Source organism: Pezoporus occidentalis, unplaced genomic scaffold (genome assembly GCF_034315485.1).
Source record: "Pezoporus occidentalis ecotype Australia unplaced genomic scaffold, CSIRO_AGI_Poc_V1 ctg157, whole genome shotgun sequence".
Classification (NCBI taxonomy): Eukaryota; Metazoa; Chordata; class Aves; order Psittaciformes; family Psittacidae; genus Pezoporus; species Pezoporus occidentalis.
The window spans coordinates 347,708-374,872 of NW_026913393.1; the positions used below are offsets into that span (position 1 = coordinate 347,708).

The following is a 27,165-nucleotide window of genomic DNA, read 5'->3' on the forward strand; positions in this document are numbered from 1 at the left end:
GCGGCGCCGGCAGCAGCGCGCCTCCCCCCGCGCGATGCGCCGCAGACTCTAGACGGGATTTATTTTTTTTTAATTTTTTTTTTTTTTAATTTTTTTTTTTTTTTACCCCTTTTATTATTTTTCTTTTCTTTTTTGGGCAAAAACCAGGGCGAGGAGCGGCGCTCTCTCTCCTCCCCCCCCACTTCTTCCCCCCCTCCCCCCGTTTAATTTTTCTCCCCTCCCTTTTTAATTCTCGTATTATTACCGGTTTGGGTTTGCCCTCCTCGGCCCGCAGCGCGCAGAGGCGCGGGCCGGTGCAGCCCCCCGCCGGAGGCGGCGGGACCCGCGGCCGCAGCGCGGAGACTGGCGCATGCCACAGCCCGTCTCGGGTCCTCCGCCACCGCCGGCCGCCGCTGCCCGCCGCCGCGCACTGGTTCCCGGCCCCTTCATGCGCGGCGGACGATATGCCCGTTTTGTAGCCGGGGGCCCCTCCTCTCGTCCCGCATGTTCAGGACCAAACGCTCGGTGCTTGTTCGGCGGCTCTGGCGGAGCCGTGCGCCCGGCGGTGAGGAGGAGGAGGAGGAGGAGGCGGCGGCGGCCGAGGCCCGGGCGCATGCCTGCGGCGAGGGGCGCGGGTGCTGCCCGGGCAAGGCTGGCCGCGGCTGCGGGGCGTCCGCGGGCGCGGAATCGGAACTGAAGGCGCTGACCCACACCGTGCTGAAGCGGCTGAAGGAGCGGCAGCTGGAGGGGCTGCTGCACGCCGTCGAGTCCCGCGGCGGGGCGCGGACCCCCTGCCTGCAGCTGCCCGCCAAGGCCGACTCCCGGCTGGGCCAGCACTCGTACCCGCTGCCGGTGCTGCTCTGCAAGGTGTTCCGCTGGCCAGACCTCCGGCACTGCTCCGAAGTGAAGCGGTTATGTTGCTGTGAATCCTACGGCAAGGCTCACGCCGAGCTCGTCTGCTGCAACCCGTACCACCTCAGCCGGCTCTGCGAGCTAGGTAGGGCTGCGGGGTGCGTGTGTGTGTGTGTGTGCTCGGGTGTGTGCGCGGGGGGGGTCCGATGTGTGCGACGGGTGCAGCCCCTCTCATCCCCTTCCCCACCAAACTCTACGATTTTCCCGACACCCCCCCCCCCCAAAAAAACAACCCCTCAAACCCCGTGGTTTATATGGTTTAATTGCTATTATTAATTCGGGGGGGTGGGCGATTAGCCCCCCTACCCCCCTCGCCGCCCCGTCCCGGCGCTGCCTCCCCGCCGTCCCCGCTCGGTGCCGGGGGATTAGGGGCGCCTGGCGCGGGCGGGCGGCCGTGGCTCCGCCGAGCCAAGGAGGCCCCGATCAGACAGCCCGAGCGGCAGATAGCAGCGAGACTGGCGCCAGACGGCCCCTTTTGTTTATCTGACAGCTAAATATCAAGGCAATCACCGCCTCGCTGCCCTGCCTCCAACCCCCAGAGCTAAGACAAACAGTTTTGCTAAAAGAATGCCACTGTTATCATAAGTTCCTATCTTTTTTCTCTCTTTTTTTTTTTTCTTTTCCTTTCTCATGGCTCTGCCTTTATTTTCTCTGTACTTTTCTAATTCCAGAGTCTCCCCCTCCACCCTACTCCAGATATCCAATGGATTTTCTCAAACCAACTGGTAAGTGGACTTTTTCAATGAGACTACAGATAAAAAGCAAAATAAAAGGTGCTTGGGAGGGGAGGACCCGGACCCTTTCCCAGCCCATTTCTCAGTCTCTTTCTCTGGGGAGCCCATCTCCTGCCTTTGTCGTGCTGTGATGCATTTTGCTGTTGGGCTGGCTTTTGCGCTTCTGTGCCCCCCTGATATCCTTATAAGAATTAACATCTGATATATCTGAGGCATCCTGTGCACAAAGTCGGGTTTTAGAACTCTGGCAGGAAACTCCAGGAGGGATTGCAGTGCAGCGCAGGCCTCCCTTTGCTGCTGGAGCCACTCCGAAAGCCAGGAAAACCCACTTGTAAACCCACTTGTAAACCGCGGCGCTCCCGCACCCCTGGGTGAATGTGTGGGGATTTAGGTTGGGATCCAGCGCCGCATCTCCCTGCTGGCTGGGAATCCCAGGGTGTTGGTAGAAATCCTCCTGTGTTTTAAAGGAGCCTAACTCCGCCTTGCCAGGTTGGAAAGAAAAACTGGGAAAAGGGGTTGAAAAGTTACTTATTTTACCTGTTTCACTTTTTTTTAGCAGCACTCTGCATGCCTGTTGCTTGTAATTGAATGTCAGGGTGCCAGGGGAGAAGCCCATTTGAGGCTGGCACCAGCTCTTTTGCGGTTGTCTGCATAAACTCCTGGTTGGCAGCGAGCTTGCCGGCTGCGAGATAAATCAGGCTGGGAGAAGGAGGAGAGGTGGGAAAAATCGGAAACGGGGAGGGAGGGAGCGCGGGGAGGAGCAGCTCCCGGCTCCCAGAGCAGGATTAGTGGATGTGGAGCGTTGGCTGGAGCACGGTGGTCTCTGTGGTCGTGTCCCTTGGTCGCAGCAGGCAGGAGGGGCACAGCGCGCCAGGGAGGCAGGGATAGATGTGTTTCTGAAGAGCAGTGTCAGGTCATTTGTTTGTTTTGGTGTTTGTTGGGTTTGTTTTGTTTTGTTTTGTGTTTTTTTTTGACCAAAAGAGCAGTTTCTGTAAAATTGCTGCTCTTCACTTGCTCGGGATTAAAAGAAACCCCAAATTGGAAGTTGCTCCAGACACACAGGGCACCGTTATGGGGTCCCAGCCTTCCCCCCTGGGAGACTGGACTGTTGTTTCCCTCTGTCTGCAGACTCTTAAGAAAGACTAACAAGTCTTTTTATGGCTTGTGGCAATAAGGAGAGCTGTTGAACAGATAGCTGGGCTGCCAAGCTGGTAATGTTTTGCTTCGGTGTGAAAGAAACAAGAGATAAAGGCTGATGCATGAAACAAGAATATTGGGATTAGGTTTGACATCCCGAGCACATGCTGGGATGTGGGAGGATTGTTCTGTAACAGACTCTTGAGAGTCTGCTGGGTCATGAAGGTTTGTGGGTTTGGGTGAAATCGGTGTAATTCTGACTGCATCTGTGCAGCTCTACCCTAAAAGTGTGTATTTCTGCCTCTGTTGCCTGCCTTTCTACCCAGCAGTGATGCTGGCATGGGATGCCAGGGGGTTCGGAGCTGCAGGAGAGAAGGGTTAAAGCTTGCCTTTGGTTTTCTGTGAAGATCTTAGGGTAAATCTATTAGCAGGGTTTAAACATCCAATCTGCCTCTGCCAGGACCTCATTTTCAGTTAGCCGAGTGATATATTTATTCATTAGCAAGTGTTGACATAAGGTAGCAAAATGTGTGTAAACAGAAAAGCCGCAGAACATGAATGTGCCATTTCGAAAGGAAAAGTTATTCCTATCGGCCAATAGGAAGTGATTAACGCTGCCCATCGGAAACGCAGAAACAACTGGGTTACTCACCAAAAAGTCCTCCTTTTTTTCCCTTTTTGAAAGAAAAACCCATTTGGCAGTTGAACTCTGACTAACAGGGCAGCGACAGGCACAAGCGGAGCCTGGAAGTCTGTTGTTGCAGGTGGGTTTTGCAAGCTCAGGGTTTCTCAGTGTTTCCTCTGCGGAGGTTTCCCATCCCGGCATCAGTGCCATCTCTTGCGGCAGTTTCCCAGCCATAGGTTGAGGATTGAGAGAGGGACAGTAGATGACAGTGGTGAGGAGTAAAGCCTTTTACCTGGCTGATGCACATGAGCCATCTTCTTCCCTTGGGAACTGGTTTGGGAATGGTCCCTCCATTTAGACTTGGGCAGCTGCATCTGCCAGTGGAGATGGGAGTGTGCATCAAGCAGAAAACTTCTGCTTTTCCATCAAGCGTGATGGGGTAATAATAATATTTAAACATTTAGTGCTGCATCTTGTAAGTGCTTCATATGGACAGACAGACAGGAATATCTGGACCGATACGGGCCCTGGCAGTGGTTGTTAGTGCTTATGGTTATAGAACCATCAAATGGTTTGGGTGGAAGGGACCTTAAAGCCCATCCACATTCAACCCCCTGCCGTGGGCAGGGACACCTTTCACTGGAGCAGCTTGCTCTAAGCCCCTGTGTCCAACCTGGCCTTGAACACTGCCCGGGATGGGGCAGCCACAGCTTCTCTGGGCACCCTGTGCCAGCGCCTCAGCACCCTCATGATAAAAAAATTCTCCCTTCTGTCTAATCTAAATCTCCCTTCTATTAGTTTAAAACACTATGATGTGGATTATGTTTGTTTTTGGAGGTGAGGGAGGCTGAGGCAGGCTGTGTGGCTGGCTGGGGGAAAGCAGGGATGGTGCACAGGGAGCTAAGGGTCTGCTGCAGGCAGAGTCTGTGTTGATGGGACAGGTGTAGTATGTGTGTGCTTGCCATAGAGCAGAAAGATCTGCCCTTGACAGCTGGGTTACCTGCAGGAAGGTTGTAGGTCCAGGCTGGCTGCCTTGATCATTTATCAAGGAGAGGACATTCCCTCTTCCTTACACAGGATGTTTGCAGGGATGTGTGCTGGTGGCTTGCATGGGGCAGGCTCACCTTGTCATTCTGGAGGCATGTGGATGCTCAGCATCCCTAGTGTCCCTGCAGAAGCTGCTGCTTGCAGCCGTGTTGGAAGTGAGACGCATAGGAGTGTCTCCAAATAATTCAAGCAGATATCCTGACCCATCATTAGGTGGGGCAAGGGGCTGCGATAGCTTGTGTCCTTCATGCTCCTGGATGGCAGGGTGGTGCTGGAGCGTGAGAGTGCGGGAAACCCACTGAGATGTGGATGTAAAGCTGAATGCCCTCCTCTGGCATTGACTTTCAGGGGAGCTGGAGGTTTGGCAGCTTCTAGGAACTATTCAGCACCTTGCAGGGTCAGGCTGGTGGCCACCCGGAATGTCTCCATGATGGTTTTATATTGCAGGAAGGCAGTTTTGGGAGGGGAGTCCCATGAAGTAGGCTTGGGTGAACCTCTGATACTGTGACAGCTCTGTGTCCTATAAGGAGACTTTGGAGGGTAATTAGTTACTGAAGGGGACTGGCTGTTGGGTAATGGGACATAGGAAGGGACCTGACAGCTCTAAAGAAGTCATGAAACCACCTCACCCCATTGCTAAGGTTATGCATTTAACGTCAGGATAGGATTCTCTCCTGCTATCCTGTCCCATGTGCTAGCAGAGGACGTGGTCACTTATGATCCTTAGAGCAAGACCACACAGAAAAGCACAAATTATGTCCTTTATCCTGCAGGGACTCATCATGGAGCTGTAACTGGGGGCAGAGGGAGCCCAGTGCAGGGCAGGGTGGTCCAGCCTGTATTCAGAAAGCTTCTGTATCCCAAGCAGTTGAAGGCATCTTGGGGAAGGGGCTGGGGGAATCTTCTGTATGGACTAGAAAGGGTTAAAAAAAAAGAAAAAACATATTTCTTTAAAGCGTAGAAAGAACGACAAGGCATTTAGAGAGTGTATCATATACAGCATTTCACAAGTAAGTCCATTTCCTGTCTCCCCTATTGTTTTCGGTTTGATTAAGTATATCCTGTTAAACTGTATATTCCTGTTAGGGCTTCTACTTTACTCTGATAAAACAAGGTTACGCAGACAGGAATTTCTTATTCACTTGGATTTCAGGGGTGAGATCTGGGAAAGCTTACTTTTACCAGTAGGGAGAAAACTATCTTTGCTCTCCTGGTGGACTATCCTTGCTCTCCTGGTGGGCTATCCTTGCTCTCCTGGTGGTGGCCCTTGCTTTGAGATACATGAACACCATGATGTCGTTAAGGAGCCCAGATCTGATGAAACCCCATCCTGGATTCAGTTTGCCTTTAGGACCAGGGGATCAGTGTTGGCTTCTGGCTGTTGTCACCTGGGGGAGCAGACTTGGGGTGGGAAGCTCCAGACCTTGAGCTTGAACACCTCTAATGGGGCACCAAATCTAACCCTGCCCTTTCCCCTTGGTGGTGCATGGAGGAGTAACTCCAGTTGCCCACCTGCCCCGGGAGGTGACAGTGGGGTGTCAGATCTGCCACCAGCTGGTGGTGACCGAAACCGAGCGGGGGAACTCAAAACAGAGACCGTTTGCCGCAGATAGGGCGGCGATGAGACGTTTCCCTTTCGGTTCCCATTTCGGTGAGTTACAGGTGTTGCCTAAATCGGGTGCGCAAAGCCACGATTTAAGCGTTTTTGGGAGCTTGCTTGCATCAGAACGACAGCGGCCCTGATCTCATTACCCAGTGACTGGGCCAGAGAGGTGGCAGCCAGTCTGTAATTTCTGCTGGTCTATAATCAGCGTTGGCTGGTGATGAAGCGCAACACGCAGCCTTGATTGAGGCAGCGAGTTAGGGTGGATGCTCCTTGATGAACTACCGTCTCTGCGCGGACAATTAGTAATCGCTTCCTGCTAAACCCTTTGGAATGTGTGTTCTGCTCGCGGCGATGCTGGGAGCCTGCACAGAACCGCCTGTATACTTGCTGATGGGTTTTTGTCTTCTCCCGCAGATTGTCCAGACTCTGTGCCTTCCTCCACTGAAACAGGGGGAGCTAATTGCCTAGCCCCTGCGGGGCCTTCAGGTAAGACATCTCTTGTTGCACTTGATTTTGACCGTGGGTTGTGTTGACCAGGGGTCCTGATGAAAGAAAAAGGGATGTTGGATTGCTCTGGGGATGTGCATCATTGAGGAAGGCATGCTCAAAGGGGAAATTGGGTTTTGTTTCAGTAGCAGCCATGTACCTCATGCAGAGGAGATCCGGGCTCTGTCTCCAAAACCCCGTATTTCCTTTGAATTTCAGCCTTACGCTCCATTAGCTTTTGGACTTGGGGTGAGTGATGTTGGCCACCCATTTGTTTGGATGCATTCATTATCAGAGCAGGTGCGGTCATGCCTTACAGAAGGATTTGGCGTCGAGCTCTCCTTGACTTGCTGGTGGCATCTCTTGTCTCTGGGACAAGAGCTGTGCTTGGGCTTTGCTGTTGGTAGCGTAACCAGCATCCCAGATCCAATATGTGAGGATCGTGGTGCCTGGGGAGAAAAGGTGACCCCATTTTCCTAGGGGATGTTGCAGTTGGGGAATTGGACTAAGTGATCTCAAGGGTCCCTTCCAACTTGAGATACCCTGTGATTTCCCTCATTATCCCATTTGCCATATCCTTTGGCCTCTAGGTGCCATAGTGGAATGGGGTTCATTCCCCACCCTTCTTGAGCTGTTAATTTAATTGGAAAGGACCTTTAGAGGCCATCTAGTCCAACTCCTAACACCTTTTCCAAGGTGTGATGTCTCCAACACCTCATCTTTCACCCCAGACTGGCCAACTCTGTGGCTGGGCTCTGTCTCTACCAGGATTAAAGTGTCTGAAACCGTGTACCTGCATGTACTTGCAGATGATTGAAGGTGTTCCCTTTGTGGGAATGTCTCCCTGATTTATGATTTATTCATTGCCCTGAAACTGGAATTTCAGAAATAGGTCGGCGGCGGCCGCACGCGCGTGTGCATCTGCCCCTGCCTCTCTCCAGGAACTGTGTTTGGTGTGGATGTCTTTAAGTGAGCCTTGTTTGTTTTTCTTTGGGTGTAATATATACCCTGTCTGTTATTTGAGAGGGGAGCATATTGTTTGTTCAAAGGCCCTAATGAGAATTAATCAGAGGGGGAGAGGGAACAGAGAAACTTGTCACTGTTTTGATTTTTTTTAGTGCAGAATACTTTTGGGGTTTTCTTTATTTCGTTGCTATTGGAGCCCATAGCTTTAGGGAAGGAAAAAAAAAAAAAAAAAGGACTAAAAAGAAAAAAGACAAGAAGCAAAACAACACAATAAGGATGTTGTTAGATCTTTTTTTTTTTTTCCTTTTTCCTCCTGAAATACACCCGTTGCAGAGGGGAGGAGAGAGTTCAGTTCCACAGGATACCACATGAAATAAGCAGAGGAAGTACTCGCTTTTAAAAGGGGGCTTTCTGTAAGGTTCAGCCTATTGATAACATCTCGTCTGGCTGCTCTGCTCCCGAAGGGAAGGCGGGAGGTGGGGGCTTGGGCTGCAGGAAATAACACGGCTCGTTCCTGGTGCCTCCCAAAGGGCTGCGGGAAGGGGACCCCCAGCTCCTTGATAGAGCCTCCTCCCCAAAAGAAAGCACATTCCCCCCTGGAAATGCTTTTTTTTAAACTTATTTTATTATACTTCTGTTGTTTCATTGGATCAAATTGGGTTTTTGTCTTCCTTATCAAAGGTTTCCCCCCCACCAAAGCCTGGAAACAGAACCTTTTACGATCATTAACCGCTCTTTTTTCCTCCCCAAATGTAATTGTAGCCATTTAGTTTAATGAGGAGCTGATAGGAGAGTTGACTCATGAAGGGATACGGTTAGCTACCCAAGCCCTGAAACAAAGCCGAATGCCTCCACATGAAAGAGCATTTGTTTTGAATTTGCTCTGATTTACTGGCATCTCCCTTCCGCGCGCAGAAGTGCAGCGCTGAAAATTCCCAACTGGAGAGACCCAGTCGAGAAAGGAAAATAAACGCACTTCGCAGCAATCCTCCAAAGCTCACTTTCTCCTCCTTTTTTCTGCCCGCCTCCTGCATATTTTAGTTAGCAGAAGAGTGCATTTGAAGAGGGCTTTAACAAGTTATTGGCAGGGTACAGGAGGAGCACTTTGGCTTGGTTTTATCTACATTAGGGCAGGTGGGAATGGTGATGCTGGGTGGAGTATCCAGCATCCCCTCTAGACCGGGGCTGTACATGTGGGATTTGCAGCTCTTTGATGGAAAGATGGCTTTAGGAAAGGCAAAACCACACTGGTTTTGGTAGGTTTGGAAACGAGCAGGGGGCTGAGGCAGAAGATGTCATGGTGAATGGTGGTGGTAGGTGCCCATAGCACCGTAGGCTTTGGCCACCATTGATGAGCGATGGATGCTGATGTAATAGCAGTGTTCAAAGTGAGTAGACCTGCCCTAAAGTCTTGATGCTGGAAGGGCAGGATGTAGTGGGGCAGGTGGCTCTCAGCACCAACAGTTTGGGAATGGGGCCAGCCTGGGGTTCACAGCCACTGGCAGGAAAACTTTATGGGGGGTGGAGAGGATGATGGCAAGAGAAGCATGAAAAAAGGGAGCCCGTGCAGCTTCCCTTGAGGATCCTTTGATGATGAGGAGTCTCAGGGGCAGCCACTGCGGGGATTGCAGTCTCCTTACGGAAGCTGAAGGCAGTTTCATTGATGGATACCAGAGGCACTGGAGGATGTGGGAGGGGGAGCAGTGTGATTGAGGGTGATGTATGGGGAGTGTTTCCCCCTTCGATAACTGAGCTGCTCTTTCCCTGCCTGTGCTTACTTTTTTTCCCTCCTGGGCCAGGAATGCAATTGATTAGTCCTTTATGCCATGCTGGTGTCCTCTTCTCATGCCACCTGTGCTGTCTCTTCCCCTGCCATCCCATTCTCTGGCTCATGTACCCCTCGCCCCTTGTTCTCCAAGGCACTGCCTCTCACTTCCATATTCTTGCCTTTATTTGTTTTCTTACGTGCTTATTTTTGTCAGTGGTCACTCTGTGGGTAGGTCAGGACTCCTAGCTCATGGTGTCTTCCACTGACATGGTTGTGCTCAGGTATTACTACTCCAGATCCTTTCAACGTGGTTAAAGAGAGCAGAAATAGCCCATTGGAGATAAAAATAATTCCCGTAAATAAGAGACAGAGGGTGGTTTTTCCTGTATTTTGAGCTTCTCAGCAGATGTGTTTGGTTATGACTCTTCGTTCAAACAGGCAAAGCTGTGCTTGGAGAGTGTGGAGGTGGCCAGCCCATGGCCCAGTGACATCTGATTGGTGGGAGCCAAATTCCCATATGAGCCGTGGAGAAGCTGTGCTCCAAGGGTAGAAGGGAGCTGATGGTGCTTGATGGTGTTGGTGTCCATGGCTCTTCACCCAGCCCTGGACATCTCCCTCTTGACCTGTGTATGGTGTGGGATTGGTGGCTCTTGGCTGGCGTAGGATTGTGGTGCCCATAGTGGTTGAGAAGGTGGTTTTCCTGCAGGACAGATCTGCAGAACAGTGTTGGTTCTGCTGGCATAGTGAAGCTCTCCAAGAAACTCAGAGCTGGCCATCACAGAAGGAAAGCAAGATGAGCTGGCTTGCGGCCTCGCCACCTCCACTGGGTTTTATTTATAGAGGCTATTCATAACATACCAAACCCAAGAGTTTACCCATATTTCACCCCGATCCTGTTGACTTGCCCTGACTCTGGGACTGCCCCATGGTCTCTGGAGCCAGTGAACACTGAATGGTGATGCTTGGTGGGTGCTGAACCGAGGTTCCACATGAGACTCTTGGGCAGCAAGTGCAGCCTCAGTTTCTCCCTCCCAACTCCTGTGCACCAAAGAGATGGGGGAAAAAACCTCCAGAGGCTGGAGAAGCATCAGCATTGCTCCCTGCTCCGCCTCAGACCTTGTCAGGTTTAAGCAACCGCTAGGCTGAATGACATTTCATTCCAGGATTGCGGGCGGGCTGGGAATGTTTCACTATGTCTTTGATCCCTGCTGGTATCTGCTCGCTGGGGAACAAGCACCTTGTCCAAATCCGGAGCTATTCGCCCCTGAAGCGTCTCTCCATCGCTCCGTGTAAACAGGATCCCGCACGGTTTCTCCGGCAGAGTCCTGCCTGTGTTTTCCCATTCCCCCCTCCCTCTCATACAGAGTTTATAACCTCCTGTGAAATGCTTTTATTTACAAATTGGCATCCTATTATAATCTGAAATTGAGACATCTTCCTGTGGAACTAGGATTGTATATTTGTCCCAGGCATAAACAATTGCTTGGGATTTTTTTTTTTTTTCTCAAAGTCACTTATTCTTGGTTTATTTTTGAGCATACGTCCTAATACTTTTTTATTCGCTCTGAGCACCCTTTCTTTCCCAGCCTCATTGGAGACTCGATTCCCCACCCGGCACTTACCTAAAAACCACCATCCTGTCCTGGAAAGGACAAGGTTATCAGGGGTTAACGCCAGGATGACAGCACTGGAGCCTCTGGAGCAAAGCAGGCTGCCTGCCAGACTAGGAGCCTCCCGGCTCGCCTCACACATCATCTGACCCTGGCCGGCAGGGAGGAGGGAGCCGGCGCTTGGCACCGGCCCTGCGGCTCTTGGCTTGGCCACCAGCTCCGGCTCCTTCAGCCCTGTGGGTTGGGTTTTGCTTTTAAGGGGGATCTCGCCTTGTGGGAACCCCCCTGGGACACAGCTGGGACAGCCCCTGTGCTGCTGCGGGGATGCTGAGGGCATCCTCCCCCTGGCTCTTGGCCGGTCAGAATCCCCCCAAAGCAGACAGGACCTGTTTCGTAATTACTTTTAAGTGCTTTAGAGCCCTTAGAGCTTTTCCTAGATACTCTTCTAGGATGGGTTTTAAAAAGAGCCCTGATGGCAGGAGTGCTCTTCCCATTAAATGCTGGGTGTTTCAATCCATCCCCGTACAGCTCCATTAAATCTGTTTTTTTCCCGGTGCCGGTGAGTTTTCCCAACCAAGTGTTGCCTTGAGAGCAGCTTATGGTAAAAAGCAGAAGACCCCACCACTAGGGAGTCCTTCAGTGAGGACCAGGATGGGGACCACTCAGGTTTTTATCCCACAGCCTAGTGCTTTTTAGGGAGGAATGAGGACAAAAAGAGGTGAATTTTGGAAGCTGGGTGTCAATTCAAACCATGCCCTGCTCGCATCAGACATCCCAATGAGCGCCGGCAACTTGATCTTTGGGGACATTTAAAACTCGATGGGACAAAAACACTCGTAGAGGAGCAGCCCCGGGCTGGCAGGGATGCGGGCTGCATCGTTTCCATCCCCGCTGTCTGCCAGCGGGTATCGCTTACACTGGAGGAACCAGTAACATTAACCACATGCATTTCCCCGCCGACGGCATGGGGGGATGCCTATTTCGAACCGCGGCGGCCAAGACCGTAAACCTTGATGCTGGGTTAACGTGGGATACACCCCATTTTAGGGTGCACAGGGGAAAACAGGATGTGCAGAGCCCCTCCCGGCGCTAACTGGGTGCTTTAGGAAGGCGATGTGCTGGGTGGTGGGTGCTGGCTGGGCTCTGGTGTGATGGGTGCCAACCCCACCACTGTCCCTGGCCGGCTTGAATGACCCACGCCGCAGCCTGGCTGCCTGCCTACTGTCACAAAGGAGCTTCCTTTCCAGTTTATTTTCAGCACTGGGATATTATTAACCGCTGAGGCACGGTCTCTGTTCTAACCACCCTTGCTTTTTGCCTATATCTCTTTGTTTTCACCCCATTGGCATGTTGAGGCTGTGGTCTTGGCTCTGGTGCTATGGGGCAATGGCTGTGTTGGGGCTGCTGTTGAGGAACAGGAGGGCACTGGGGAGTGAGCAGCCTGATCCTGCATGGGGCTGAATTTGGGGAGGGAAGGAGCTCAGTGTCGCACAGGATTTCCACCCAGTGGCTGTGGATTAGCCCTTGGGTTTGGTTTTGGGGGTCTTTACTATTTTCCCTCCTCTCCTCCCCAGTTTTTCATTTCTTTCAGTAAAAACCTTCTTGGATGTTGCCAGTTTTGCCAGCTGCCTCCTTTTTTTTTACTATTTTTTATTTATTTATTTTTATTTTTTCTCTTTTTGTTTTTATTTTTCATCATTCTTTTTACCTTTTACCTTTTCCTTTATTTTTTCTATTTTTCCTTAATATGTTACCTTTTTTAACCTCTTTCTTTATTCCTTTTACCCTTTTTTCTTCCCCCCCTTATTTCTCTTTTCTCTTTCTTCTGTTTTTCCCTTTTTCTTTTTTCTCTTTTTCTCTCCCCCTCCCGCCCCCTTTCTTTCCTTCTTTTTAATCTTTAAAGCTTCTTTAATGCAAGAAAAGATGTTTTCTTGGCAGGGGTTTTCCATCCAGATCCAGGGAAGGGTGGGAGCACACATCCCCTGTGCTTGGACCCACTGTGGGTGCCACTCTGGGGTTGGGGGCTGTATCTTTGCTGATGGGCTCAAGGCATCAGGTCCAGTAGGGTTTTTCCAGAGGGTTTTGTGCTCCTTGGGATGTGCCGTGCTGTTTGCTGTCAGACGGCCCTTCCCTCCCCTCTCTGTTTTACTTTCTTTTCTTGTTTTCCCCTTGTTTTTTTCCCCTCCCCTCTTTCGGGTAGCCATTTAAATGGGTGATGATAACTTTCACCCTGTTAATTAACAGGAAGCATTGGGACAAGACAGGAAATTACATCAGTCTTTTATGAGGAAAGAGCCAAGAGGAAAAAAAAAACACCCTACAAGAAAACATAGTTATTAGCGAAAGGAAAGAAAGTGCCGGGGGAGGAGGAGAGAGAAAAGGAGAAGAAAGGAGGAAAAAAAACCCATCCCATGGGCTCTGTTTTTCCGAGGGAGGCTGCTCCAGCGCTTGATTTTCTTATTATGTTGAAAAATATTTGACTAGCAGGGTCACCTTTGCTTGAGTGCGACGCTCCAGCTTCCCAAGGAACCTTTTTTTTTCCCCTTCATGCCTTTTCTCAGCTTCCTTCCCCAAACTGTGAGGCCTAGGAAGCTCTTGGCCGGGAGACTAATTTTGGTTTGGCTGCTCAGCCCTTCAAATTGGTCCCCACCCAGTGTCATTATCTTGGTTTTAACTTGCAAGAGGAAAAAAAAAAACACCCTGTAAGAGCTGGCTCAGCCCTTCTCTACCCTTTTAACCTCGCTGCATGGAAAAACTCCCTGGTTGGGTTGTGCCGGCAGTGCCGAAGCACTGCGGGGTGGTTGCAGGAGGTCCTGGTGATGCTCCTCCATGGCTGATGGTGGGTATGTAGCTCTGTGGTCCTTCCTCATCCTTCCTCGGGGTTGAAGTAAGGTGCCGGTGGGGTGGTTGTGGAGGTCCTGGTGATATTTCTCCATGTGTGATGGTGGGTACCCAGCGCTGTGGTCCTTCCTCATCCTCCCCAGGGATATGAAGTAGGATGCCCAGTGGGGTGCTGGGTTTTGGAAAGCCATCTTTGGGGTGAAGTCCTGGCTTCTGTGGGCTTTCCCGGCTTTTCTGTAAATACCTGGGCAGGTGGAAGGGTGAATTTTGCCATTCAGTGAGTAACTCAGAACTGCTCAGGATGTTAAGCCTTGTTGTAAATGCGTACCTGTATGTGTATGTAATAAGTGAGGCTACGGATGGTTAGAAATTCCATGAAAATGTGTTCAACCTGTATATATATGTATAGGTCAAATATATGTGTATGGAATGTATTAAGTGTATTTGCTATATTACATGTCTAATTATACATAATATATAGGTTATATTCAATATATAATGTATATATCCTATATAGGGAATTCTATATTAGATATAGGTTAAATATATTCATTATGTAGTGAATATAGTCTCTCTCTCTCTAATTATGTATAATATATATTGAATATATTAAATATATAGTGAATATATTACCTCCCTATATAGAATTATATATAATATAGATTGAATAGATTTTGTTTGTAGAGCTGTGAAAACTGCATCAGTAAGAGCCTGCTTTGCATTGGAGAAACTCAGGTGATGGCAATATGCTGGAAGTTCAAACATTCTTTGCCCTTTCATCACCAAGTTGGCTCTGGATTTGGTGATTTTTGGTGATGGAAACCAGTGGGTTGATTCTATAGGTGCTAAAAATTGACAGGCATCACCACGGAGCGGCCCATAGTAATTGCAGAGGTGTTGTGTGTTTGCACATTGGCGTGCAAGATGATTTTTTTTTTTGAGTAGAAAAGCAGGGAAAATAGCAAAATAGTAGAGAAATTAAACCGTGAGATGGGGAGTGCTTGCCCACATGGGGTGGCTGTCGGTGACCCTGTGCCTGGGCTCTGGCTGCACCTTCCCAGGCAGAGCGGATAGAGTAAATAACTCCATATAATCATCCTTCGAGCAGGAATCAAATAACAGGAGTTTTATTTGGAAAAGGAGTTGGGAGCCTGAAGTTACATCACTGCATTTGAACTGATGAATTCATTTACTTTGGAAGCCAGGCTGAGACTTTTTAGCTCATGATAAGGAACAAACTCATAAATCTTCCTGTGTAGAGGCCCGTAGTTTTCCTGTTCTTTGTCACAGCCAAGTATGGAAAATGTGTCTTGGGTGTCAAGAGCGCAAAGCCTTGACACACCTGAGATGTTGCACTGAGGTTTGTTTGCAGAGCAGTCAGCGTGGTGCTGGCTTTGCCAAGCGGTGGGTTTGCCAAGCCGGGTTCGTCAGACTTGGCAAACAAAGTCCCTGGGCTTTGTCCCCATGGGAAGATGCTGTTGGCTCTTGATGATGCCTCAGGTCCTTTGGGTTTTATCCTCGTGGGAGGATGTTGCTGGGTCCCGGTGGTACCCAAGTGCCCTGGGCTTTGTCCTGATGGGAGGATGCTGCTGGGTCTTGGTGATGCCATCCGGGCTGTGGTGTGGTCTCCACGTGGGACACAGCTCTGCCGCTGGTGGGATGAGCACAAGGAGCTTTTTGGGGTTTTGTATCTTCTGTTAATCCGGGTGCTGCCGACCTGCCCTGTTTCATAGCCTGGGGCAAACCTCTGCCGGCCTCCGTCTGCGAAAGGGGGAGCCAACTCCGCCGGAGCGCCGGGAGGGTTAATTACTTAATGAATGTAATATTCTGTATAATTGCTAAGCGTTATTAATCCAGAGCAAAGTGAGAGGGCAAGGGGAGGGGTGTGTGCGTGGCCAGGCTTGTGAACTCCCATCCGAACGCCGTCTGTCCGTCCATCCCTTGCCCTTGCCCCTTACCCGGGTCGGGGCTGATGCTGTCTGTCCGTCCGTCTGTCCGTCCCTGGGCGGTGACCCTGCCTGTACGCCAGCGTGCTTCGCCGCCTGCTCTTAGGAATCGGCGTGATTAGATTATGAAGGCAGACAGAAGTAATGATTAACTTTTTCAGTCTGCATGCTGTCTCCAGTCTGGCGCTGGGTGTTTTTTTTTCCCCCTAAGTAGGCCCTGGCCCCGCGTCGACAGGGTATTAGGTTGTAAAGAAAGCCAGGAGGAATGAAGGCAAGGGAGGGAGGGGAAAGGGAGCAGGGGGGAGCCTTTTCCATCAGATCCGGGACTGGAATTTATTGGCAGGAATGCAGTAAATGCTCCAAATGCCAGCCCAGCTAAACAGTTTTCATAATTGTTACAGAGCGGGGCACGACGAGCGTGAAAAGGACTTTTGTTCCAATGCTGCTTTTTCCATGGGTTTACATCCCTGTGAGGGATGCTGCTCTGGAAAAGGGAGCTGGGGGGGGGTGAGGGTGGTCTTTCCTTTTTAGGGACACACACACACACGTAATTACGTCTGTTTTCAGCGTTTGGGGAGAATTGCAGGTCAGTGTGCTGTGGGGAGAGGCTTTTCTTTGGTTCAGTATTGAAATGAGAGCGGCAGCAATGCCGTGTGTATGTGCGTGGAATGCAGTTAGGAGGGAGGGAAAAAGGAATCCTAGCACACATCTGTGTATTAGGTATCCGTTTGGAAATCCTAGACTGCTCTGCTTCAGTTTTTATTAAGGTCTTTACAAGGGTTTTAACGTGTAACCCACATAGCTACATGTTGTCAGTGGAGAGCTGTGGCTTTCCTGGGGGCTGTATCCCTGCTCTCCCTGGGGCATCCCTGGGTACCAGGCGTCCTCCCCACCTCCTTGTGGCAGCAGAGCTTTGCTTTCAATTGTCAAAGCGTTTTAAGGTCCTCATCCTCTAAAACGGAGCTTGGTGTCTATGTGTAGAGGGACTGGCCTGGCCTGGTGGCCCCTGGTGTCTTTGGCATCCCTGTCTGTGATTTATCCCCATTGGAAAGGTGGTGGGCAGGATGCTGTCACGGGAGCCTCCAGCACAACCCGAGCCGTAAGAGGTACTTTGGCAGGCTCATCCTCGGGGCTGACTGGCGTTGTTGTTAAGTCAGGAGCCCTTTGTGTGCTGGTTTCTCTCTCTCAGAAGGTTTCTGGTTGAGAGCTGGGATGGGTATGGGTGGAGAAGAGGTGTGTCTTGGTAGCTGCTGAGGTTAAAGCATGGAGGTGTTTGCTTGTCTCGGGAGCTGGGGCTGGTACCACCCTCAAGTTGCTTGGTGGTCTCATGGCAGCATCTCATGAATGCTGGCCTGGTCTTCCTGCATTTTCCAGAGGAGCCTCTTGGCTGATTGTCATTAAGATAGGATTATTCCAGGCTGCTGTCGAGGCAGGGGAGGAGGGTACATGGGATCATCCTGCAACACCTCCCGAGCCAGCAGGTCCTCCCAGGATATCCCCACCAGCACAGGAGAACAGGAACAGGGACACATGGAGCAAAACCAGGATTTCTGGGGCTTTTTCCATACAGACCTGTGTGCCTTCATGCCTGTCTGGGTGGGCCAGGGGTCTTAAAACCCCCGTGGATGTTGGCAGCACTCCTCTGGAAGGGTCTCCCCTCTTGAAGCATCCCTTCATCCGACCCAGCAGCTGGGTTGGAGCTTGGGGAAGGGATTCCTGTCCTACTGCTTTTTTGAAACAAGGGAAAAGTTTTCCCACACCTTTGAGGGGTGCAGAAGGAGAGGCAGATAAAGAAGGCTCTTTAAATTAAAACTTCAAAAATAATTAGACTGACTGTATACTAAACAACAGCAAAGAGGCCCATTTACTGTAAATATTATGAATGGATTTGGCTGGCTTCTTCATCCCCACCCTTCCTCTAAGGCTTTTCTCTGAGCTCAGTCGAAATTCGGCCTTCAGACAGCACGGTACTCTATAATTTGCATGGCTGATGAGGCCCGAAGCCTGGTACGGAGGAAACTGGAGTCAGCTGGCTCCTCTCTAACCGCTGGAGACAGGCAGACAGGCATTTTTGGTGTGTGCCTGCGTATTTCCCGCCCTGACCCCCCCTTGTAGCTGCAGCCTCGCTTGGCTTTTAAAGAAAATGGGCACAAAAAAAGGGTTCTTCTCTTCCCGAGTCGTTTTTAGCCGTGGTAATTGATTAATCACCGTAATTAGACAGTAGCAGTGACTAATAGGATGTTTATGAATCAAATTTCTGGTTTGGTGGACTCCATGAACTCAGCAGTTTTACTTTGGTTCTTTCTTCACTGTCCTTTGATGCCTGGGACATGGGGGAGCTGGGGTTCTTTCACATGTATGTATTGATCACCCTGTATTTTCCAAGCTTGGACATCCCTCCTGGGCCAGTCTTGGCCTTCCTGATGCTCACTCTCGAGGTTTTGTAGATCTGCAATAAGCTTGTAGGGACCCTTTCTTGGGGGGCTTTTATGTCCTGTCCCTGAATTAACCCCCATAGCTCAGGGCTGGGTTCCAGACAGGGAGAAGGTTGACTCAAGGTGCCACCAAGTTGTGTTTCCCAGCCATGGTGAAGGTGATGGAAGTTCTTGGTTGGGTCACCAGGGGACCGAGCAGAGCATTCCCAAGCTCATACGTTGCCAGTAACGCAGAGTTTGAACTAAACCCCTCGTTACAACTATCAGGAAATTCCAGACTCCTTCCCCTTATGGCTTCTGCCAAATTTTACTCTGTGTTCCCATCATACTCACAAGGTTTCAGATCTGTTGGCAACATCTCAGCTTCTGGATACCAGCCCTTAGGAAACTGGAGCAAACTGAAGTCTTGGAGGGAAACTAAGGTGGACCTTTATTTTCATGCAAGGGTGACTTACTTTGCTAGGAGCAAGAAGCCATTTAAGTGATTGGGTGGACAACTTGTTAATAAATTACATAAATAATCTTAAGTCTCTTTAGCCTGAATGACTACTGTATATGTTGAGTAATAGGAGCTGCCTAATTAGACATAGACACAAATTTATGGTCTAGCCTGTCAATCCGCGGATTAAGGACTCCATAAGTACCTACTGACACGATGGGCTGTAATGGCTCCTAAAGAGATGTTATGGTCTATCGTGTCAATAATCCACAGATTAAAGGCTCCCTAAGCATGTGTTGACGTGACCAAGTGTCCCAGCTCTTTGGGGGCTCTTGTTGGTGGTGCAGTGGAGGGACCCCATGAGCCCGCAGGGATGCGGTGGCATCCCTGCAGTGGGTGAGGGTGTATTTTCTCTGCAAACAACAAAGGCTTAACTCATGACCATCCTCTAAATTAGCCTCTCAGAAACCATCCCAGCCATCAAAACAAGGTGGGGTGAGGAGGCTGAAGCTGTCTAGCCCTTGTGTGCATGGAGATATATAAAAGGTTTGGGGCAAACATTGCTATGGGTGGTGTCTGTAGGCTGCCCACAAACTCCGTTAAAGGCACAAAGACCCTTTTCTGCAGCAGGACATATCCTTTAATTTGGATTCTTTTTCTTTGCTTTCACAAAGCATACCTGGAAATCTGTCTTTTGAGGATTTTTCATGTTTTTTTTTTTTTTGTTTGCTCCCCCACCCAACTGTAAATTACTCAAGAGACTAGAGAGGAAGTAAAGTTTCCCCTTTTGGTGCCCATTTCTCTTTGCTTTGGTGAGCTGTGTGGTTGCACATCATGCTCAGTGTTCTCCTCACCTCCATGTAATACCTGTTGGTTTCTCGAGCAGGAGTTCAGGGATGCTTTTTTTCCTGAGATCCTGTAAAACCAGCACTTCCCAGTGACACCAGGGGCAAAACAAAGAGCTGCCCTGGGGACCCTCAAGAAGAGCATGCAAAAAACCCCGTTAAAAGCTCCGGGGTTTGTGTCTCCATCTCTTCCACCTCGATGAGTAGGAGAAGATAGGACATGGCTTTGTCCCGGGCTCACAAATGCAGCTTAAGGTCAGCCAAGAGAGATTACCGGGTGCGAGACACGCTGAGCTTGGTCTGAGCCTTGGCCCTGGCCAGACAACACGTTGCACTGACACCAGCCCAGCCAGGGTTTTTTTAAGTGCAGATGCCCTCCACGTGTGCTGACGGATAAAGGAGGAAGGACCATAAGTTCTGCTCGTTTTGCAGCAGAAAGCTGCCTCCTGGGTAGCCAGGCAGGGATCTTGCCATCCTTCCAGGTCTCCTTGTTGCCCCAGGAGCTTGTATTGGGTCCTGGTCCTTCTAGGCAGGGTCCATAAGACCAGCCTCCTTTTGGTGCTGTGATTTCGTGGTGGACGTCTACATTAATTTATCTGCTGCCTTTACCCATTTGTCTTGGGTTATTGGTCGTGAGTGCCATGTCACCTCTGCATGTGGCCCAGGGGGGAGGGTACCACAAACCTGAGCAGCATGGGTCTGGTTGGAGATGTCCATGCTCATTGCAGATGGTTGGAACTGGATTAGCTTTAAAGGTCCCTTCCAACACGAACCAGTCTGTGATTCTGTGAAATTGAGGAGCCTCCTGTTCACAGTTCAGGGGGGATGATACCGTCATGAATATTGTGTCAGGGTGGGAGATCCATCCCCAGGGGTCACAGAGGAGTGAGGGAGAGGAGGGGGTGAGATTGGTGAGAAGTTTAGGAAGAGTATGCTTTGGGTCAGAGCATGGTTTGAGCAATCTGCTCTAGTGGAAGGTGTCCCTGTCCATAGCAGGGGGGTTAGAACTGGATGGCCTTTAGGCTCCCTTCAACACAAACTATTTGATGATTTTATAATTCTATGAAAACAGTTCTTAGAAAAAGAAATCTGTCTGCATATAAAAGTATAAACACATAGTTTGAAACTCTTCTACAGTTGGGCAATTTAATTTGCATCTAATCCTGATACTGTTGAGGAAAACCCCAATTACAGGTATTTAAAATCAGGAACACAGTTGTATTCCCATTTTCAGCGAGGGAGTTGTTATTAGCGCAGAACTATCAGTGACAGTTTAGATAGCTCTTGACTTGATCAGGTGGGAGTAGTCCAGGCGGGTGAGATAGCTCAGTCTGTGCTAAACTTGCTGTTTTCTTTAGAGGTCGGTTGATTACAGGAAAACCTTTAGCTATGTCAAAACAAAACAAAACAAAGCAAAACAAAAGATCCCGAGCTCACCTCCCCTCTACGTTCATGAACTTGGCACTCGGACAGGGCTGAGATCCGAATGCTGGCCAGGAACTGAGTTGGTTTTGTTTGTATTATGTTTTTTTATTTATTTAAAAAAAAAAAAATCAGTTTTGCTGAAATGTTTTGATTCTTCCTGAGTGAAAAAAGAATGGTTTCTTCCCAAACTACTCATAAAACTGACAGGACTTGGAAGAAAAAAGTACAGATTACAGGGTTTCATCATCTTAAAAGTGTCCATGTGTTGCGGAGGAAAAGCCACACCAGAATTTTTCTGCCATTTCCAAGGGATGGGAGGTGTGAGTCCTCATACTGCGGCTCGGGAGAAGCAGTTGTGGGGCCATTGCTGATAAACTGGGGTGTTTGCGTGGTGTACATCTTCTGTACTCACCTTCATCTGGACCACCTTGGCTTCAGCTTAGTTTGATTACTGCTCCCGTGTCCTTTCCTCCAGGATTTCCCTATGGAAATAGCATTTTTTTCAGCTTCCCTCCCCAGAGCAGGGTGAAGCTCTGAGCCCGTGGGCAGCATGTGCACACTCAAAGCTAGAGAAATCCTGGCTGTGGCCTTTTATTGAGGAGTTTTGGGCAGGATTTGATGTTTGTGATGGTCAAGGCAGGCGGTGGGAAACATCACAGCCTCTCATACTGGTTGGTGTGTTGGGAAGTGGCTGGAATGGTGCTTTTGGGGAGGACTCCTTTCTCACTGAGGGATGTGGCAGTAAGTTGGGGCAGCTTAGGAAGATGCAGGAGTGTGTAAAAAATATGGGGAAAAGATCAGTTTTCCAGTGGGAGTGTGATAATGAGCAGTGTGGTTGTGCTAGGCTATCCCTGGTGATGAACCATCTGCACCAGATTCCTTAAAAATGTTAACCCAAAGCCTTTGGGGTATCGAGTTAATGCCTTGATTTCTCCCCTGCAAGCAGAACTGTGCTCTGCTTTAGATCCTTTTCTCCCTAGACCCGGCTATGAGCGATCAATACAACTAATTCTCTGCATTCCTGAGGGCAGACTCGCTTTATTATTTGTTTATTTATTGCATACTTTTTTTCACAATAAGCTTGCACAATACACTGGAGGGAGCATGGTGGAGCCCCTGGGCGGGCTGTAATGCAAACCATGGAAAATACTAATAAACCAGTGATAGCAAATGGAGGGATGCTTAATAAAGAAATAATAGCGCGGATGTTTATAGCACTAAACATTATCATTGTTTGCTGGAATATGGGAACGCTCCCAGTTCACTGGGAGTTTTCCAGGCATTTAGAAAGGGATGTGTTTGCTCTGAGGAGCTCATAAAAATGATGCTTTTAACTGAAAACAAGAATCCCAAAGCGTTTTTCAGCCTTCTCTGGGCTGTCGCACACGAGGATGAGTTGAGGGTGATGTGGCTGCCAGTTTCCAGGAATCTGGGGTTTTGGGTGTATTTGCTGCTGCAAATCCCAGCAGAGATGGGAGTTGGATGATGAGTCCCTGCCATGACCCCAGGTTGCACCATATGAGCCCAGTGGGGTATTTCAGGGCAGAATCCCGTCTGTTTGCTTCATTTGCCCAGGTCCATGGTCATCGCCACCAAAAAAAGCCTTTTGGGGGAAGAAATGCCCATCACTGTAGGAAGCATCAGTGTCATCATTTTTCCCTCTTCCCCTGCAGCTTTGTCCTTCCTCTGCTGCCCGAGTGATGCCATCAGCTTTTCCCACCCCTTTTCCCCATGGATGCCAGAATTAGGGAGGCAGGTGGGAGCGGGGGGGCTCTGCTGGGGTCCCAGCAACCATGAAAAGCAGCTTTGGTGGTGGCTAGCAGGGAGGCCTGATCCTGTTTATCCGATCTCAGCCCTTATATTCTCATGGCTTTTTGACTAGACATCCAGTCAACAGCCGAAGCCCGCAAGCGGAAGAGGCTCTGGCATATTTATACTGTGTCCTGGCATTGGTTCCTTAAGGAAAAAATATATCCCAGATTACCTAAGACTTGTCCTTGAGGTCTGGTCACCCCATGTCATTGAAAAGCCTAGTGGGATTCATTCATGATCTTCCAGCCCTCCATAAAGGTCTGTTCATTCATAGCCAAGGCAGTTTTCCTTTTTTAGGTTTGTTGTTTTTTTTTTTTTTTTTTTAATGTGCTGGCAATTAAATAACTCTTTGTAAGCAGCAATGAGCTGCTTGTTAAGTGGTCTTCACTAATGCAGGCACAAATGTCAGGTGAAAAAGTCTGTCTCCCCCATCCTGAAGGGATGCTCTTATGTCCAGATTGGTAGAATCCCATAGGAATTTCAGCGGGGGTCAGTGGCAGTTGATCCAAAATCCCCTCAACTGCTGCACGACGAAGCCCAAGAAGCTCTGACTGTCACTGGCAATCAGTGGGATGGATGCAGCAGAGGGGGGTGTTGAAATGGGGATGGATCCAGGAGCATCTCCCCCCCCCTTTCCCAAATTCCTCTGTCTCTGGGTGGGTGGGGAAACACCATCCAGGGGGTACTTCTTGCCCTGCTGGGTGCACCCTTGGGTGGGGGGCACCCCATTTGGGTTAGGGTAGAGGGAACCCAAGCCATTCCCTCCCTCGGTCCCTTGCGCAGTGCCAGGTTTCAGCAGGATTTGTTGTTATCCACAACAAAGTCTTGGGAGGCACCAAAAAGGGGGGGGGGGGGGGGGGGGGGCAGTTGGAAGGACAAACCAGGGCATGGATGTTGTCCCAGGGAATGCCCCCTGCCAGAACCCCCATCCCCAGTTCCACCCAGGAGCGAGGGTCCCTCTTAGGGGCTTTCAGAGCCAGGCCCATTTTTAGTCACTGCCTCCAGCAACTGCAGAAATATTTTCCTCGCTGGCATAGAAATGAGGAAATTAAAAGTGTGTGGCTGGGGTTTTGTTTTTTTTTTTTTTTTTTTTTATTCCCTTTCTTTTTTAAAAGCACAGTGCAGGGCTTGAAGCACAACTCGGAGGCGGGAGAAAAGAGACGCCTGTGCTGGGGAAACGGGCTTATTAATAGCAAAAAACTATAGAAAGCAGGGCACAGCCAGCATTCCACTGCCATTGCTCATGCTGGAGGGGTTTGGGGGAGCTGTTCAAGTGATGCAGGGAGAGATTTTGGGTGCTGGGTGACCTGGTGTCCCATAGCTGCTCCCATGGTGCTGGGGATTGTTTTGGTGCTCACTAACTCGCATTCCCAGCTTGATTTTTTTTTTTCCTTTTAATATATATATATATATATATATTTATTTTTTTTTTAATGCAATTATAGAGATGAATAGTTCCCAGGTCTTGACATGCCTACTGAGGCTGGAAGGAATTACCCACTGCGCAGCGCCGGGCTGCTAGGGATCCTCTGTTAGGAAAAGGGGCTTTTTTGTGTTTCTCAGCTCCCCCCTCCTTGCTTTTTCCTCCTATGTCATACCCTTGCTGCTTGCATGGGGTAGCTACAGGCAAAGGAGTTGAAAGAAGGGCTACAGGAACATATTTCTGTGTTTTTTTGCATGTTTTTTAGCTGTTTTTATTAAGAGCAGTATTCCTGGTCCCCACCATGCCACCATCTGATGGTGCTTCCTGTGGCTTGGGGTATCAACTGATGTCTCCATCTCCTCCATCACCCAGGCTCTGCCTATGGGCAAAGAGGAGCCCCATGGACTAGCGCAGGCAAGTCCTTGTCACCCCTGGACCCATGGGGTGACTTTCAGTGTGCTTTTCATAGGAGCACCTCATTTGTTTTGGTGTCTGTGCACAGTAGCTATTTATGGAAATGGATCCATTGTCTGGTGGATGAAAGAGAATTGGGGGGTTTAGGATGTTGGTTTTGATGGATGCAGCTGCTGGAGTATCTCATCTCCCTGTTGGCACTGAAAGTGGTCCTGGGGATGGTTTGGGTGAGGGATGGCTCCACTGTGGGTCTCAAGCCACTTCCGAAGGTGGACCTGGTGATTTGGAACCTGTAGCTCCAACCATAGCTAGGCACAGGGATCCTCCAAACACGGGTCATGTTAAATGGTCTTAATAGTGGCCTTAACACAAGGCTTTTGGAAATGGTGGGTGTGCTGCGGGCGTTAGTATGTGCATGGAGAATATCACGAAGACATGAGCAGGCAAAGACCTGCCAGTGTTGTATTGCTTTTGGGTGATATTATACCCCTGGTGCTTAATTTCTCCTTTCCTTCCTTTCTTTCTCCTGTTCTGCAGATTCTCAAGTACTTCAGGAGCCGGGGGATCGTTCACACTGGTGCGTGGTAGCATACTGGGAAGAGAAGACACGTGTGGGTCGGCTGTACTCTGTCCAAGAGCCCTCCCTGGATATCTTCTATGATCTACCTCAGGGGAATGGTTTCTGCCTCGGACAGCTCAACTCTGACAACAAAAGCCAGCTGGTTCAGAAGGTCCGCAGCAAGATCGGCTATGGCATCCAGCTCACCAAGGAAGTGGACGGCGTGTGGGTATACAACCGCAGCAGTTACCCCATCTTCATCAAGTCGGCCACACTGGACAACCCTGACTCCAGGACGTTGCTGGTTCACAAAGTGTTCCCGGGATTTTCCATCAAGGCTTTTGACTACGAGAAGGCGTACACCCTGCAGAGACCCAATGACCACGAGTTCACGCAGCAGCCATGGACTGGATTTACCGTTCAGATCAGCTTTGTGAAAGGCTGGGGCCAGTGCTACACTAGACAGTTCATCAGCAGTTGCCCATGCTGGTTGGAGGTTATCTTTAATAACCGGTGACTCGAGACAAAGTGGGCTTATGACATCTATTCTACTTTGCTGCTATCGTTTCCTTCTGAGTGCTTGCTTTTCATGCGAACTCTTTGTGTTTCGTTTTGTTTGTTACCCTTCCTGCCCGTGTTGAGAAATAGCTTCTGAAAAGACTTCTTTTTTTTTTTTGGTTGTTTTTTTTTTTGTTTTTGTTTTTTTTTTTTTTGTTTTTGTTTTTGGTTTTTTTTTTTTTTTTTTTTGCCTTGGGTATTTTGATAAATATATCTATTTTTTAAAAGTGTGAATGACCAATACTCAGAAGGGCGAGAGAAGGGTTCTTGGGGATAGATTGCATACGGTAATTATTTCACGCCTCTGAAAGGGTTACCTATGTGATCAACAGATTTGGAAGCCACTTCCTATATGTTACAGCTCCTTCTCTTGGATAAAACAACAAGATACCTGTACTTCTTATGCACCACCTTCCCCTTGCCGCCGCCAGCCCTGGTGATGGTGATTCAGAGACCCCTTCCCCAGTGGTGCTAACCTGATGTTGCCACCGAAGGATGGTGCAAAACCTTCCAAAACCAGGTCTTTACCCAATCTTTTGATTTTTTATTGTATTGTAGCTGGGTTCACGTCTTGTCACTGTGTTCATCTTTCCACTGCTTTGTTTTTTTTAACTTATGGTCATGCATTGATGAAAGGGGAGAAGACGAGAGCGGAGAAACTTTGTGCATGACCCATGCTTTATAATTTGAACTGAGATGTGAAGAGACCGAAGTTTAAACCTAAAATAAACAACTCCTGAACCAACAAAACAAATGAAAAACAAATGAGAAAAAAAAAACAAGAAAAGGTGTCCACAATAGTTGGTGTGTTGTAACCAGCCTAGATCAGGTTATCCCGGTACCATCCAATCTGGAAATAAAGTTGTGCTTTCATTTCTTGAATTCATACACGAGTATGATACTTTTACACTGTTCTTGGCTCAATGAGCATGTTTAGACCATAACATAAGCTATTTTTCTAAATAAAAAGGTTTAAATGAATAAAAGAGCATTCTCATTGGCATTTTGGCATTACAGTGCTTTGAAATTAAAACACAGGTTAAAAAAAAAAAAAAAGACTCCTTAAAAACCCCCTGAGATTTATTAAAGAAAAAAAAAATTGTATTTTATGTTATATAAATATATTATTACCTGTAAATATAAAGACGTTTTATAAGCATCGTTATTTATGTATTGTGCAATGTGTATAAACGAGAAAAAGTAAGAAAGATGCACTTTGCTTTAATATAAATGCAAATAACATGCCAAATTAAAAAAAAAAAAAAGAACACGAGATAGATTGGTGATCTTTTCTATGGGTGTTGTCATCCAGATGAATGTTTTTTTCTAAAGGAGTTTATGTTCCATTAAGAAATAAAGATGTACACTTCATCCCTTGCTGTGCCGAGTGGATTCTTTAGTGACAGACTGGGATGAGCTCTAAGGCAGAAGCTCTTCCCTGTGAGGGTGCTGAGGCGCACAGAGAAGCTGTGGTTGGGTGTTGGAGCTGGGTAAGCTCTGAGGTCCCTTCCACCACAAACCATTCCATGATGCTATGATTCCGAGTTCTGCATGGGGTCCGTGGTGGAGGCACCCACCCCAGCCCTGTGTGGGACCAC

General features: G+C 49.0%; 1 protein-coding gene across 1 annotated transcript; it reads left to right on the forward strand.

Annotated features, from left to right (window-relative positions):
• The first annotated feature begins 33 nt into the window (after nt 1-33).
• On the forward strand, nt 34-26,938 carry SMAD7 (SMAD family member 7). The gene is made up of 4 exons (XM_062611730.1): nt 34-976; nt 1,563-1,616; nt 6,455-6,526; nt 24,988-26,938. Exons 1-4 carry the CDS (start codon nt 484-486, stop codon nt 25,524-25,526), a joined length of 1,158 nt encoding a protein of 385 aa, XP_062467714.1. The 5' UTR covers nt 34-483; the 3' UTR covers nt 25,527-26,938.
• The last annotated feature ends 227 nt before the right edge of the window (nt 26,939-27,165 follow it).